The 16546-nt window shown below is 37.4% G+C and overlaps 1 protein-coding gene across 1 annotated transcript in view; it reads left to right on the top strand.

Annotated features, from left to right (window-relative positions):
- The window catches only part of Lama2 (laminin subunit alpha 2), a 571484-nt gene that overhangs the window by 346267 nt on the left and 208671 nt on the right, over positions 1 to 16546 (top strand). The window contains exons 18-20 of the mRNA XM_052751249.1: positions 478 to 564; positions 7977 to 8188; positions 11944 to 12050. Of these exons, the coding sequence (XP_052607209.1) occupies positions 478 to 564; positions 7977 to 8188; positions 11944 to 12050 (406 nt within the window). The remainder of the gene's footprint in view (positions 1 to 477; positions 565 to 7976; positions 8189 to 11943; positions 12051 to 16546) is intronic.

The raw sequence follows: 16546 nt of genomic DNA, 5'->3' as shown, positions 1-16546 counted from the left end.
CACAGCAGCCTGCATGCATGCATGCATGCCCTATGGCAGCTCATCTGGATATAGGAAGCCAAACAGCCATGGTGACTCCACTGCTGTCTAAACATCGCTCAGATTTCTCCATGCTGCTTCAGATTCTGAGGGTTATGCTTGGAGAGGAAGAATGTGAAAGTAGGCTTAGTCAGAGCTGTGGAATTCTTGAAAAGCTGCTATGTGTCCACTCATTTTATTGGTGATCTCAGAGCCCAAACAGTCCAAAGTCAGTTAATAACATGTCACAGGGACACTGCTCTCCATGGGGCTGTATTAGTTTCTGTCAAAATAGCGATGTCATTTCATCCTCCGTTGTCCAGACTCTAATTTCTGCCCGGGAGATGAGAATGGCCAGCCTGTACCCTCTTGTCACAGCAGTTGTAGAGAAAGAGATGTGAGGATACACTACTAATGATCTCATGTATGCCTCTTCCTGTCTCCTGAACATCACCACAGCTTTAGTCCAACGTGCCATTTAGACCGGAGTCTGGGATTGATCTGTGATGAATGTCCTGTTGGGTACACAGGACCACGCTGTGAGAGGTAAGCATGTACCACATTGCCTTGCAAAATGATTTCTACCTTGGGAGTTATAAAGCCACAGGCATGATCTTCCCCTGCTCCAGAAAAGCTGCGGTGCTCACTGGGGTGAAATAAACTTCCTTATCACACTTGTCACACAAATGCATTCTATTTTTATAGTTTATTTATTCTCTGGAAATTGGTCTATAAATCTCCATTCACTCTGAGGATATCTGATTAATGTTTTAATCTTAAAGGTTAAGCATTAACCTACACTCTTTCTTAAAAAAATGTTGCTTGAGTGGAAAGCCATCATTTTAAGATTTATCTTACTGTCTACCCTTGGCGCCATTTATTTTTCATAATTAGCTTTTTGTCCTTAAAATGTGGCTTAAATTCATAGTTCATAGTTCAGCAAGTGGCCTATAATTTACCATAAATATATTTGAAAGAAAAAACAAAGTGTAATTTATTATCATGACTTATATCCCCCTTCTAATCATTCAGAACCTGGTATCTTAATTCCTGTTGAGTTTCTGGGCAGCAGGAACATAGAGATTATTTTAGACAATTTCCATAATCATATTTCTTCCTTAAATACCTTTGGAGAAGTATTTCTTGTGTGTATTCACTCCCAATTTAAAAAGTGATGCAAGTTTCTTCCTTAACGATGTGGACAAGCAGAACACCCCTCCCTGTGTTTTTAATGCTGAAAAGTAGTCTCCTCGGTGACCATTGGTGAGGATATGGGTGAGGCAGAGGAAGAGAAACCAGACCATGGACATGGGCTGCCTTCCCTCCTCCTCACCAAGGCTAAGGATCAGGACAGCTATTTCTACCCATCTTTTCCTGTCTTCTTGACAGCCATCACCAGGTCAAACCTTCACCCAGGGAGAATTTGGCCAGCAGCGAGTAGTCTGCACACAGCATGCCAGTAGCAGTTTCCAGCAGTAATAAATCCCGTTTGTGATTGTGGCAGCATCTGTAAATGAGGAAGGGGAGAACAGACCTGAAATAAGAGGGATTTATTTGAAGTTGAGAAGCTGAAGGTCTTTAACTGTGTATTTTTCAAAAGAGGAAAGGCATGTGTTTATGACATTCTAATAGGACAGTATACCATCACTAAGACAGAATTACATCAATGTCGAGTACCAACCCCCCCCCCCCCCCCCCCCCGGCCCCAGCTCACTACAGGCAATCTTTTTTTAGCAACTGGAAAATGACAGCTGCTCTGTCATACAAGGCTATTAAATCTGCTTATCCAGGTGAGCATGGTCTCTGATGTATTTATACTGCTTTGCTTTGTGCACTGTCCTTTCTACACATTAGACAGTTTCTGAGACATCTGCAATTTAACAAGTTACATGATATTTAACAAATATTTATTTTGCAAGCACCATATGTTAGGTACAAGGTAAAACATTGAAAGCAAACAGATGTGTTTTTCCATCTTTGTCCTCAAGTAGCTCACAACCTTCTTTAATGGTAAGAATAGTCACATGTGTTCTAGGAAGAATTCTAAATGAAGGATGGAAATCAGCAAGGAAAGAAATAGCTGACAGAAAGCATGATGCCCTGTCTAAAATCTGCATTAATCAGATACACTGTGTAGCAAATGGTACATCTTACTTCCCATTTAAATTTGTCAGCCAAAAATAATTTACTAATATTATTAAAGAGCTAATGAAATGTTCTATTTTCTTTGGGTTAAGATTTTCCTTGAACACTTGGGATTTGCCATTTCAGAGTATTTTTATGAGTCAAAAAAGGCATCGTATGGATCAGAAATACTAATAGAAATATTTTTGAAATGGATTTGTGGATATTGAAGGGAAAGATGACAGAGGCCAGGCTCAGGGAGGGCTAGTGGTTACACTGTCTATCTTGTGATCGAAACCATCCTTGTATGCACAACATGACCAAACTCAACATTTTACAACTGACATGGTGTCTTCCACACTGTCACTATTCCTGTAGGAAGGACTTCCATAATCACTTAAGTTCAGGAGATAGCCATGCACATGGTAATGTTCTAACATTGCCTGTAGTGGACAATGAACTTGGCTAGCTCAACACTGACTATATATATATATATATATACACACATACATACATATATATATGCAGACTTAAATCTTCTGCTTTTATTTTATGATATGAATGTGTCAAGAGGACATGAATTATAACTTATATTATCTATCTCAATTCATTTCCTTTCTGAGACTCCAGTCTTCTATGGGAGTTGTGATGACTTAGATGCATGGACTGGACAATTAGACTTTTCCTCCCTTCTCTTTGGCAAGCCACCTTGAATTAAAGTTCTAGCCAGTTACAGAGTTAAAGGTGTTTGTGTGCATGTACATGTGATAGGTGTCTGTTGTTACGTATATTTCAGAAAAATGGACACACAGTGTGGTTAACTAGTACTGACTAATTCATCCAAGTAGTTTCCGACTGACCTCTTCCTTTCCCTGGTCCTCACAATTAGCTTTCCCTTTAGATATTTCTACTGTCTCCCTCTTTTTCCCACTCTTAGAGGAATAATAACTGCTCAGGAACCATTCACCTTCCTTCAGTCTAACACTGGGAAGCGACAGCACCTATATCTTCATTTGTCACTTTCTGACTCGGCCCCATTCCTTCTAAATAATACATGTATTTACTCTCTGAAATTTTACGGAACATATTTTATTCATATTCATGCCTCTCCCTCAGCCCCGTCCAGATTCTTTCCCACTTCCATACTCACTCAACTTCATCCCTCCCCCATTTAAAGAAATAGACACACACACACACACAACACAAGCCCACAAACCCCAAAACACAGAGTCGAGTTTTTTGGGGTGACTGCTTTTTGAGTGTGGTTAATACACAAGATGTCACTCCTTTGTAAAATAAACAACTTTTCCTCTTCCAGCAGCAATCAAATGCCAATAGTCCCTTAGCCAGGGCAGGACTTGCACTTAATTCCCATCTCTCCTCCTCTCTCCTGAGGAATCATCCAAATTTTGTTGTTTGGGCAAGATTTACAAGAAGTGAGAAGCTAATGGAAACTACAACCCAAGTCTAGGAATTCCTGCTTTCTTACCTGTCAGATTCCTTTACTGGGGCATATAGTACAAGATGGATTTGTTCCTTAGATAGAGGGAATGAAAAATACAAGCAAAGCGGCCAACCAACAAAACTAGGGAATGTAATGACAATCGTAAATACAACAAAAGTATCAGACTATTAATGATGTTCTTTGAGACGCCAATTGCTAGCTGCAGCTTGCAAACCCTCATGCCGTTTCTTTGCTGAGGGAGAGTTTCACAGATGAAATAGAGTTAGGCTATCGAGAAGACATTTGTCATGTCGCTTTGTTAAGATTCTAGGCTGTTAGTATTTAGAAAAGCAAAGAGAAAGGGCACTGTGACAAGCATAAAGGGATCAAGTGAGCACTGGATGACAAAGAAAAATTGAAATAAAGAACACAACGCTAATTAAGTGCCAGTGACACTGACTTTCAGCATCTGTAACTTCAGCAACGTATGACACAACAGAGACCCTGGGAAATACCATGACCCATTAACTAAGAGAATTCTACAGGAAAAGGTGAAACAACGGTGTGATCATGGATTCCTTAAACCCCATCTCCTCCCCAGCTGGCAAATACTAAGAACTCACTAGTAGAAAAGAGAGAAGCCCAAAGCGTACTCACAGGTAACCATTGAAAACATGGATGGTAATTGACTCCAAAGGCTTAACATTTTGAAAATTCAACACATTTCAGTTTAAATTTTAAATTAAAGTTTGAATTTAACTTAAATTTAAATAATTTAAATTTAAAATTTGCCAAATTTTAACCACAAGATTCACGTTAGATATAAATGAAGTTCTTTTTTTTTTTTTTTAATTTCAACTCCAAAAAACCATTGAGATATTCTCTGCTTCAGTGAGGTCTTAATCTGAACCAAGTACACTCACTTTCAATTACAATGCTGCAGACATTTTCTGCCCAAGTCTCAATCTTCAGTCCTTAGGTCTTGGCTGCAGAGAGACACTTATTCCTTCTTAATAATCCTGTCACAGTCAGAATTGTGACAGCCAAGGTTTTTAGAGGCTGCTCATGTGATTGTGCACTTGGAGCAAGAGTGATTGGCGCTTGGACCTAGCATCAGATTTTGTGCCCAAGAACCACTTCTTGCCAGTGCAGGCTCAGTGCGGCGCTCAGGTGTCCGGTTAGGCCTGCTGCCCCTGCACTGCTTTCAGATTGGCAAAGGCAACTTGTGGGCTCGCCAGCTAGCCTAGTATCTAGCTGAATGAGAAGTAGTAAGGATACAGCACCATAGCCTAGGCAAACCCATTAGACTACTGCTGATGCAGTTCTCTCCGCAAGATGACTACAGTCCTTCCGCGTTTGGACCAGGCATTAGCACCTGTTCAGTAACTGACATCCAGCTCCACATCCTGAAAAGGTCTTTGATGATTCTGTACATTGATTCTAACTCTTATGCATCTCTAGTTGTTCTGTGGTTAGATTTTTAAATGTATATTTCTTGGACCTAGACAGTAGAATAATAGTATGCCTTATTTATATTAGTGTGATGTAAAATAGCTCTGTTGATTTCTCTCCTTTTCTATTTAAGTTTTTTTTTTTAGGAAGATAGAGGATGCAAAATTAGGTCAAAGATGATAACCGAAAATTGCATTAAAAGTTCCATCGGTTCTATTATATTTTTTTCCTATTACTGTTGGTCTCTACTTCTGCCATTCATCCTCATTCACATTTCCCCTCCTATAATAAATGATATTGTTCCCAAAGTATCAGCTACAGAACTGTTGTGGAGCCTGAATTCACGTTTACATTTAAAGGTTCTTTTATCAAACAATTATGATTTGACTTGAGAAATACGAAAATTACAAATACAAAAAGGAATAGTCAACACGTCTCCATATCTTACAAAGAACCCTACAAAATGGTTTTCACGATCTTCACTGTCCTTCCCCATGAAAGTGAGAGGGCTGGAGATTTTACATTATAATTAGTTTGGGTAAAGCGAAAATCTGGGCAACCTTCAGGGATATAATATTGACTAACAGTAATTGTTGTTATTAGTAATAGACATATAGTATGATACTATCTACCATTAGGATATGTTTTAATCCCTAATGGGACCTCTTTAGCTCTTTTTAAAGTCTAATATATACACCCATACATCAGTAATAAACACCAAATGGTTAAATGTTTAAGGGGTTGCTCACATGTGGCTGTGCACTTGGAGGAGGGAAGATTCCTAATTCAATCATGTCGTATATGAATTGTCATGTATATTCACATTTTCTTTATATGTGTCCTGAAAGAAAAATTGCAGGTACATGTTTAATTATTCTTTTTAATTATATTTTTCTGCATATATATTTTAAGTCCAGGAGAATATGGGACTTAATAATTGGTACACTTGTTAAAAAATATCTAATGCTTCATTACATAATTCCATCTCTCCTGAGGTCAATAAGACATTTTGGAAGAAGCAAGATCAAAGTACAAGGTTTTTGTTGGCTTTGATAATGATTGGTATACAACCTATTATTCTAATTGGCCAAAGGCAATCTTAGGAGAAGTAAAATGAGATGTGAGCATGTGTGGATATGATCATAATAGCTAAAGATCAAATAGGGTAAAAATCAGGTTAAAATTCAAAGTTATCTTCTAATTTATTAAAAGAAAAACTCCAGAAGGAATTGTGAAGAAATTTTATGCGTCACGATGCTATTTCATGGTCTATAATAGAGAATTAATAAGTAATTATTGGCAATAATAGTAGCAATATTCTTCTAATCTCTGAATATACAGCTTTCATAATTTTATAAACCATTTTGTGGATAGAATTAAAACACCTCTTAAAAGATTATGATAAAACCTCAAACCTGCAACATTACATTCCCACTTAACAGAGCTTCTATAAAACTTAGAACGGGGCTGGAGAGATGGCTCAGAGGTTAAAAGCACCGACTGCTCTTCCAGAGGTCCTGAGTTCAATTCCCAGCAACCACATGGTGGTTCACAACCATCTGTAATGAGATCTGGTGCCCTGTTCTGGACTGCTGTCATACATGCTGTATACATAATAAATAAATAAATCTTTAAAAAAAAAAAAAAAAAAAAAAAAAAAAAAAAAAAAAAAAAAAAAAAAAAAAAACTTAGAACGATCAGTGTATCGGTATCAAATGAATAACTTTGACCTAGTCATGTGATTAATGCATTCTCCTGTCCCATGTTGAAGTTAACTCGTTTATGTTTCCAATGGTAGAGTGTCTCTCTCTAAGATGTTTCCTTGTTTGAGAAGGAAAGCATAAGCACTATATGCCATGAAATTATTATATTCTTGTACAGTGCTCATGCTCTCTCTCAGTCTTGACCCATGCTGCAAAGTATTTTATTTGATAAGATGCCACAGATAACAGAGGTAGAGTGGCCACAACCTTCCAATGCTCTTTCATTTCTTCTTTGATACAAAGCATGAGAAAATGTAACTGAGGGGACCAAGCCAAATTGAGATAGGAAATCTCGGCTTTCAAACCATTGAGCAGCATTTTAAAATATGTACATCAGGGAAAAAAATGGGTAACATAACTCATAAATAGTTTCTATGCCCCAGTTTATAAATGATAAACATGTTGTTTTTCAAATAAATGTACAGTTTGGGGTTGGTTTTTAATTTTATGAAGACCTAGAATTCTCTGGTAGGAATTTGGGTCACACAAGTCAGCCCCACCCTACAGCACAATGCTGTAATAGGCAGACCTCCCTACTTATATTTCTCCTGAATGAAGACTCTTTATTGAAAAGCAGCCTCTTAATCTATATGTAAATGTTCGCAAATCCTTTACTAATTCAGAGATACCCAGAACTCCTAGCGAAGCGACAATATTATTTTCTGAGTCACAATTCCCTTCAATAAATGTTGAATTTGCATTTTTTTCCTTGTAGCAAGTTCTTGCTGTAAGAACAGCAGCAACAAAAATATGAACCTTATATATGTGGACAGAAAATGGCCAGTTGGAGTTGGAGACATATGATTTGTTACATTATAAAGGCTTTGCAGTGTGGACTTAGATTCCTTCATAATGCCAGCCACAGATTTCTTATTATGCTTTGGTTCCATCTTCAATGTCAGTGACAAGATTTTTATTTTACTTTTTGCTGTAATCTAATTATGAGTGGAGCTGGCAGATTTCATCTTGTACCTTTACCACAGTTAGAGAAAAGCATTTTTTTAATCACTCTGCATTTGAGAAAAGGAGCGCTTAAGAGGAAAATCCATTATCCTGGCAGAGGAATATAAAGGACATGTAAACATTGAGTGGGGTGGGTTTCGTGAGTCCCACTCCCCCACCCCAGCCCATGCACACACACACTAAAATCTCACTGTTGGAAATTATTACCTTAGGTGTGCAGAAGGCTATTTTGGACAACCTTCCATACCTGGAGGATCATGTCAGCCATGCCAATGCAATGACAACCTTGACTTCTCCATCCCTGGCAGCTGTGACAGCTTGTCTGGCTCCTGTCTGATATGTAAGCCAGGTACAACAGGCCGGTACTGTGAGCTCTGTGCTGATGGATATTTTGGAGACGCAGTTGATGCAAAGAACTGTCAACGTAAGTCCTGAACTATTGATGTCCCTGACAGAATTGATGTATGATACCTCAAAGAAGCTGATGAGTTCTTGAGTGGGGATTGGAAACTAGGAAATTATCTGTAATACACAGATGATGGATGTCCGGTGAAGACACAAAGTCTGCATGTTCCAAAATATTTCTTTGTAGTAATGAACAGAGTAAACCTCTTAAAATGTATTTATATTGCAAAATGTTAATTTTCAAGTTATATACATATTTATGCTTACATAAGCAATGAAATTTTAGAAATGAATTTAAATCTGTAACAGAAAAGAAGAATTTAGAAATGACACAGTTTATTTGGCCTTTTTCATTAGTATCAACTTAATCATTTGATGAAAATAAATTCATCTGTCCATATTATTACATGGTACTTATCAGCCAGTGTTAATTGGTTTTGCTTTCATAAGAAGACTACAGAAATATAAGCTTTGTATTTCATAACAAGTGTAAGAACATGACAAGGATTTTGCACACTGGCATCTGATAGTTGTGTGATTAATTCTTGCGCCAGAATTATTTGTAGAACGCTACTCAAAGGTTTGGGGCAATTTGGTACAACATATTCCTCCTCTAATCTTTTTCTACTTAGCTATACAACACAGTGTGGTACGGAATACAGTCTTACACTACAATTGTTTTATAACAACACAATATGCAAAAGAGAATTAAGTCCAAAAGTATGAATCCCCATCAGTGTTCTGGTGCTTATTGGCAGTTATCCACTTCACTGATATAATCTTTAGGAAGAGAGCTGTAAGACCAATAATAGTTCATTACTGCTGAATTAATGTAAGCAGAGACTTGATGCTGAGGTGGGTCCCAGGACCTGCAGAATTGCAGACACCACAGGAAACCCTGCCTGTTATCTCTGGTGTAAACAGCAGTGACCCTACTTCAGGAAGAGATGTTTCTCTCCTCAATTGAGGAACTGGGTGTTAGCTTTCTGTCCTTTCAGAATGACTATTTGTTAAGTTAAACAAATCACTCTCTGGAGTAACTGGCATTTGTTAAAATCACAAATTGGCTTTCTAAACAAAATTTCCCACAAGACCAGAGTGACTTTAAACACTATAGAACTTGGCATTTCTGTGAAATATCAAGGAACACAAGAATGTCTTATGGTCACACGGGATACCTGGGAGATTTAGTCTCTAACTATGGGACTCTAGGAATGGCTACTCATATCCAAAGGGTCATAAGTTTTCTGTGGAGATTAATGGATGTAGCACATACAGGAGGTGTGGTGAGCTCTGGATGATGGAGATACCTTCCATTGTCGGTCTTTGCAAGTGGTCCCTGCGGTAGTTGTATTGGTGGCTCACTAATTCTGGGTCTAGTTATCCATTTCATAACTTCTTTTTATGTCTTCTAATAACTCCCTCCACAAAGCTAAGGACATTCCATTCATTTTATTATGATCCATGCATGAATTCCTATGAGAACAGAAAAACATGAAAACAGCCACAATGAAAAAAAAAAAAAAAAAAAAGAATCATCATCAGTTTGTGTAACACTTGCCATGAAATATAGGTTTGGTTATGTTTGGTTATGATTTTTAAGGTTCTTCAGCATATAATTTGATTTAAAGTCTATAAAGTATTTTAGTGAATATTTTTATGTTTTTCAGGGTGATAATATCTCCTCTATGCATAGAGAGTAATCCCTCATTGAGTTCATAACCAGGTGCTAAGCACTATAATCACAGAATTCAGAAGGCTGAGGCAGGAGGATCACAGATCTAGGTCAGCCTAACCTACACAATGGGACCATCTTAAAGAACACACACACACACACACACACACACACACACACACACACACACACACACACACACACACATTTCCAAATAAAACAGTACTTTATTTTTCTCAAGATAATTTTTATGAATATCTCTCTAGTATCAAGGAATGAATATCTTTATTTGTCCTATTTCTCTATAGATACTTACAAAATCTATTGCTTTTTAGATGTTATCTTTAGACATTAATCAGTTACCATCATCTTCGTGGTAAATTTAATTTTGTAGTTCCTACTTTTAAAACAGGGAGTTAGTGATTCTAAATAATTTGAAATTTGCAAAGCTTATGTATTATGCAAACAAGAAATTTATCTAAAGTTGCAATACGCAGAACAATTCTCATATCCACTTGAAAGTGATTTTTTTTTTTTTCGGTTTTTCGAGACAGGGTTTCTTTGTGTAGTTTTGCGTCTTTCCTGGAACTCCCTTTGTAGTCCATGCTGGCCTTGAACTCACAGAGATCCGCCTGCCTCTGCCTCCCGAGTGCTGGGATTAAAGGTGTGCGCCACCACCGCCCGGCGAAAGTGAATTTTTAATGATGATATATTTTCTCATCTTGTTCTTATACTGTAGTTATAGACTATCCTTGGGCTCTTGCCTGAGAAGAAGGAGTGGTCAACTGACTGGGCTGGTTTCTTAATGGCCTCAAGTTAGTAGACACTGAAGGCCGAACTTTGATGAAAGAGGGCCAAGCAAATTTTAGAAAAATGGTTAAGAGAAATAGAACCAGGAGCCAAATGAGCAGAATAATATCAGAAGATGACAGAGTAGATATTTTTAATGTATTTATAGGCTGTGATGTTGTACCATACTTGCCAAAGCCATGTATGAATAAATCCATGTCATCTTCCACTCACAATTTTATTCTGGTATCAGTGCAATTATGGATACCATTAAAAATATGCTTGTCATAAGCAGAGTCAGCCATTAATTGCTACCTCTATCAGAGAAATAAAACAGGTTTTAGAGTTATTCAGTTATTAAATGTTTCAGAATAACTTTATAAAATGCTTCTAATGCAAAAGTGATAAAAGAATAACTAAAGCAAGCATTTCCTCCACCTTTGGAGATGGAATAAAAATTTGTAAAATTAAAGTGAGTTTCAGCAATTATAATATTACATTCCTAATATATTTAAAGTCATGTTTCTGTTTTCTTATGTGCTTTTATAGCATAAAGGTGATATATAATCATTTAAATTCATTTTTATTGGAGTTTAGTACAAAAACTGCACATAGTAAATAAACATCATACTGAAAAATGTTTTGTTAAAAATGACATTAATGCTATGTCAAGAGGACTATTGATATAGAAAATTTCTCAAAATTGCTTCAGCCTTCCAGGGTTTTATATTTCATATATGTGATTATAACAAGTAGATGTTACCCCAATGTGTCTATGAATGGGGTTCAATAGCATTGAGCCAGGAAACAGGGGACTTCATGGCTCAAACAGATTCTTGGACTTGCCATAACACTTACTAAGCATGTGGCATCATATACGTTATTGCTTCTTTGTACTTCCTTATCTTCAGTCTCAAGATTATAGTAACAATTGTATTAGTATTTTATTAGTGTGACATGCCAAGCATGTGCTCTTCGATAGGTAGAGATGTTGCAGGGATTATGTAATAGAATGTCTGAAAGAGTACTCAACAAATTAAAGACATCCTAATATTGAAGTCAGGTGTTGATGTTCCTATAGGCTACAGTTTTCTTTAACAACTCCCAAACAGATTTGCAGCACTTCAAATCTTGGATTTTTAGGTTAGTGATGTTTAGCCACAGAAGTCTATGCAAAATATTCCAAGACTTAAGAAATATCTCATGTCTGAGATGCTTCTGAACACAAGCATTTCAGATAAGATCTACTCGACTCTTATTTGGAATTTGTAGGACCGTATTCTCATTTGCCACGTGTCTTGTCTTTGCAGCCTGCCATTGTAACACCAATGGCTCCTTCTCAGAGATTTGTCACATTAGAACTGGGCAGTGTGAATGCAGACCCAATGTGCAAGGGAGGCGCTGTGATGAGTGCAAGGTAAGGACCACCCTCACCTGCTTTCGATGATGGAGTTCAAACATATATTGAACAGAGGGGTCAGAATTATTTACTTCTGAAAATGGAATATCTATACTCAGTGAAGCATTTTCTCAACTAGAACAAAATTTGCTGTACATTGCAGTTGACCTGTGAAGCATTTTCTCAACGAGAACAAAATTTGCTGCACATTGTGGTTGACCTGTGTTCCTACATGCAAATTTGTATAATAATTGCTGCAATTGAAGTATTTACTCAACAGACAGCATAGATTTAATTCTAGTCTGTGGGGAGTAAAATAATTTACCTTGGGGGAGGTTAAAATGTGCAACTCCTTTTGCTTCCAACCAAAGTGACAAGTTCTGTCGCTTAAAGGTTAGTTTCAATGAATAAGCATTCAACTTCGTGAAAAATTTCAATATAGTTTTAGGAATATTAGGAATGGCTAAAATGAAATATCCCATCCATTTGAGTGTTGTTTTCAGTATCTGTGTACCTGTGTTGAGGTTCCTTCATAAGACAGCCTCTCAATTTTGGCTCATGTCATGTAGATGCATTTTATTCACAACAAGCAAGTAATTTTCAGACGTCATACTGGCCTTTAGTAGAAAGTTTCAAAGTATCCTTGCTTCTACATCTTGAATAATACCATATGCTCAATTCTGCTTTGTTTCCTTGTTTTTCCTTCTGTTGGGTTTTAAAGCTCAGTACGTGGTGGGACTCAGCGAAGCGAATCTGTGAGCTATGTGACTGCAGTCCCCTGGGCTCTGTGTCACCGCAGTGTGATATGACGGGAAGATGTATCTGTAAATCAGGCTTTGTAGGGAAACAGTGCAGCCTCAGCAGGCAGGTGCACCATCCCGAGGAGCAGCCACACAGAGCGCAGCGGGTGCTGGGGTCTCCTCGGAGGTGGGGTTCCAGCGGTTCCAGCGGGTGCCCCAGGGGAACCTATCGGACCCCTGTGCCGGTAGGCACTGCATGGCTGTGTGGGCATGCTGTGTTCCTGGGCTGTAGCTGAAGTGGCTTGGAAACCTCTTACCAAATAATTTTTGTCATTAAGTGTGCAAACTGGTCGCTAAGTGTGCAAATTGCAAATGCAGAAATTATACAATGCCTGACTAAAGCCTTGCCTCTTAAAAAATGGTGATTTTATGCTTTTAAAAATGCATTCAAGTGCATAAATTTCCATTAAGCATGGCTGTGGGGTTGGAGAGATGGCTTAGCAGTTAAGAGCATTGACTGCTCTTCCAGAGGAAGCAGGTTTGGTTCCCAACACTTAGCTCACAATCATCTGCAACTCCAGCTCTGGAGAACCCAACACCCTCATCTGGCCTCTGCAGGCACCAGGCACCAATGTGCTGCACACACATACACGCAGGCAAATGGCTCATACACATAAAATAAAATATTTTTAAAAGCATGTCTATGGACAAACCAAATAAAAATTTAGTTGCAAGGAGCTCAAGGTAACAAGAGTGACTTTTTCTGGAGAATTAAGAGCATTGAGGTAACAAAAGCCTAATATTTCATTTTAACAAAGGTTTTGCTCATGTACACTCCAAACACAAGGAACACACACTCCCTCTTTAAGTGCACAACAGCCACAAAGTAAGGAAAACTTTCACTTTCAACAATTTCTTCCCTATTGGGTGGCTCACAGCCAGCTACCTGTAACCATAGTTCTAGGGCATCTAACACCCTCTTCTGGAATCCCCAGCATTTGCACTCATGTGCATGTACACACACAGAGAGGCAGACACATCCACACAGAGACACACAGAAGCACATGCACACACTCACACAGATACAGACACACACACACACACACACACACACACACACACACACACACACACACAATTAAAAATAAATCTTAAAAACAAAGTGCAGACTCTGAAGCCATGCCGACTAATTCAGGATACGGATTGCCTGAGTGTCTCAGTGGGAACTTCAGATTTCACTTTTCTGTGCTTATGCACAAAAGAGGTGGTAGGTACAGCTATCTGAGAGGGTTGTCCTGGGAATTCAGATTTGTTAGAGTTGGAGAACAGTGCTTGGCACATAGGAAGCAACATGTAACTACTAGATTTTGTTACTGCCCCAAGTGAGAGTTACCGACAGGAGCCATCAGGCTTCTAGTGAGGACTGGAAGGGAACTCTTTCTTGTATTTGGGTTTCCATGGAATCTAATTACAGACTTTGTTCCTTAGATTTATTTATTAGAGAAGTTTTCTTTGAAATTTGGAATCAGTTTTTGAGTACCAAATATATTAAAATTTTATTATTCTATTAGGAAGTTTAGTAGCTTTATTTGAACTACAATATATAAATATTAGAAAACTGTTGTAGTAACAGTTTGTTTTATATATTTCCTTACATAATCAACTTTGGAATTTTTTGATGACAACTGTGATTTAGAAATCCATTTTAGATTTGTTTGATTTGTCCATTAAAGGAAAGTGTATATCTATCCATATATATATATGCATATTTGCTAAATGTGGACAATTCAGGAAATAAAGATGATTGTACATTCCTGTCTTCGCAGTCAGGGTTAGTATATGAAGAAAGTTAAAATACAGTGAGAAATGGAAAATTTTACAACAATAATCAAATATTTTTTAAAAATTTAAATATAGTAGGCCAGGGAGATGGCTTAAGGGTAAAAGTGTCTGCTGTACAAGCCTGAAACCCTGAGTTCCAGCCTTGAGTCCACAGTGGGAGGAGAGAACCAGCTCATGAAAGCTGTTCTTCTACTTGCACGGGACACATGCTCTCACTAGAAATATACATCATACACTCAACACTCACAACCATAGTATATAAAATTGAAGTCTCTGCTTTGTTCCCAAAAAACCTGAAGTGCATTATCATCTAGACTCTTTTGGAATCCAAGTGTTTCTGTGTGTGTGTGTGTGTGTGTGTGTGTGTGTGTGTGTGTGTGTGTGTGTGTGTTTCTGAGTGTATGTGTGTGTGTGTGTGTGTGTGTGTGTGTGTGTGTGTGTGTGTTTCTGAGTGTATGTGTCTGTGTGTGTGTGTGTGTATCTGGATGGATGTTTGTGTGTCTATGTGTGTGTGTCTGTGTGTGTGTGTTTTTTTTTCTGAGTGTGTGTGTCTGGGTGTGTATGTGTGTGTGGCTGTGTGTGTGTATCTGGATGGATGTGTGCGTATGTGTGTGTCATTGTACATTATGTAATTGAAATCACAATCTAGATCATGTGTGTGCTGCTTTTTAGAATTTTTATGTGGTATTGGATCATAAACGTATTCCTATCATTAAAACCGCTTCAAAATAGGTTTTACTTAATTGCTTCTCATTTGATAGCATGAATGTACTATAATTTAATTTATTCAGTACCTTCTCTAACAGTGAAGGTTCGAGTGTCACCATAATTATATGCTATGATAAACAATTTGTAATGAGCATGCTTGTTATTTAGTCATTGTTCTAATATCTGCTAATGTCTCTAAGGTTAAGGATTTTACATTGAAATGATTTTTATGAATTAAATCTGTTTAAATTTTACTTTATATGTATAGGTGAATTTAATTACAAAAGTATTCATTGTTGTCGATGCTTACCTACTTTCTACTTTAAAATGATGAAATCTGAATTATAAATAGAACTTAAAATAAAGCCAGCAGTAGAAATTAACAATTATCATATTCAATCAACTCATTGTACATTTTAAACAATACAACTATTCTTAGCTAGTCATATTAAGTCTAATTCTCATTATAATTTTAATTTCTCAAATTTATTTCTAATACTGCTAACAATAATATTAAAAATATAATGAAGCTTATTCATTTCTCTTTGGGTGATTCCCAATAAATGGCAAGATTAATTTTTACCAAGAAGTAATTATGAAGTCTAATTTTCCAAAATACAAATTATTTTGACAAAGAAGTAATTACGGAGAGTAATTTTCCATATTAAAATGCCATAATAATGTGACATACTTTATATTTATAAAAGAAAGTGGTGTACTTTAAGTATGATACACGGTTCTCATTTTTCTAGTAGTAGGGATGATTCCTGAATCTGCCAGTGTTTTTAATCATAGGTACCCTGGGTCTGGTAACATGTATTTCAAGAACGTCTTCACAGCTAGTAATATACGGCTGGGTGAGAAGATGATGTGGTTACAGGTAGATACCGGATCTACAGTTTCAAACTTGGTTGAAAGGCCTGGCCTTACCTTTCTAATCTAGTGCATTGATCTTTTCTCACTAATGAGTTTTGATGACTAGAATGCTGATCAATGATACTGAAAGCATTTTAGCCAAGCATAGGTAGTTCATGACATCTGAAAGCAAGCAGTTTAGTATATTAACAGTAAAGTGAGTAAATTTTTTTTTGTTTTTTTGTTTTTTGTTTTTCGAGACACGGTTTCTCTGTGTAGCTTTGCGCCTTTCCTGGAACTCATTCTGTAGTCCAGGCTGGCCTCGAACTCACAGAGATCTGCCTGGCTCTGCCTCCCGAGTGCTGGGAT

This window comes from Peromyscus californicus, unplaced genomic scaffold, assembly GCF_007827085.1.
Source record: "Peromyscus californicus insignis strain IS unplaced genomic scaffold, ASM782708v3 Scaffold_22__1_contigs__length_63687245, whole genome shotgun sequence".
Taxonomy (NCBI): Eukaryota; Metazoa; Chordata; class Mammalia; order Rodentia; family Cricetidae; genus Peromyscus; species Peromyscus californicus.
The sequence above is the reverse complement of the archived record's forward strand: the minus strand, read 5'-3'. Positions and strand labels throughout refer to the sequence as shown.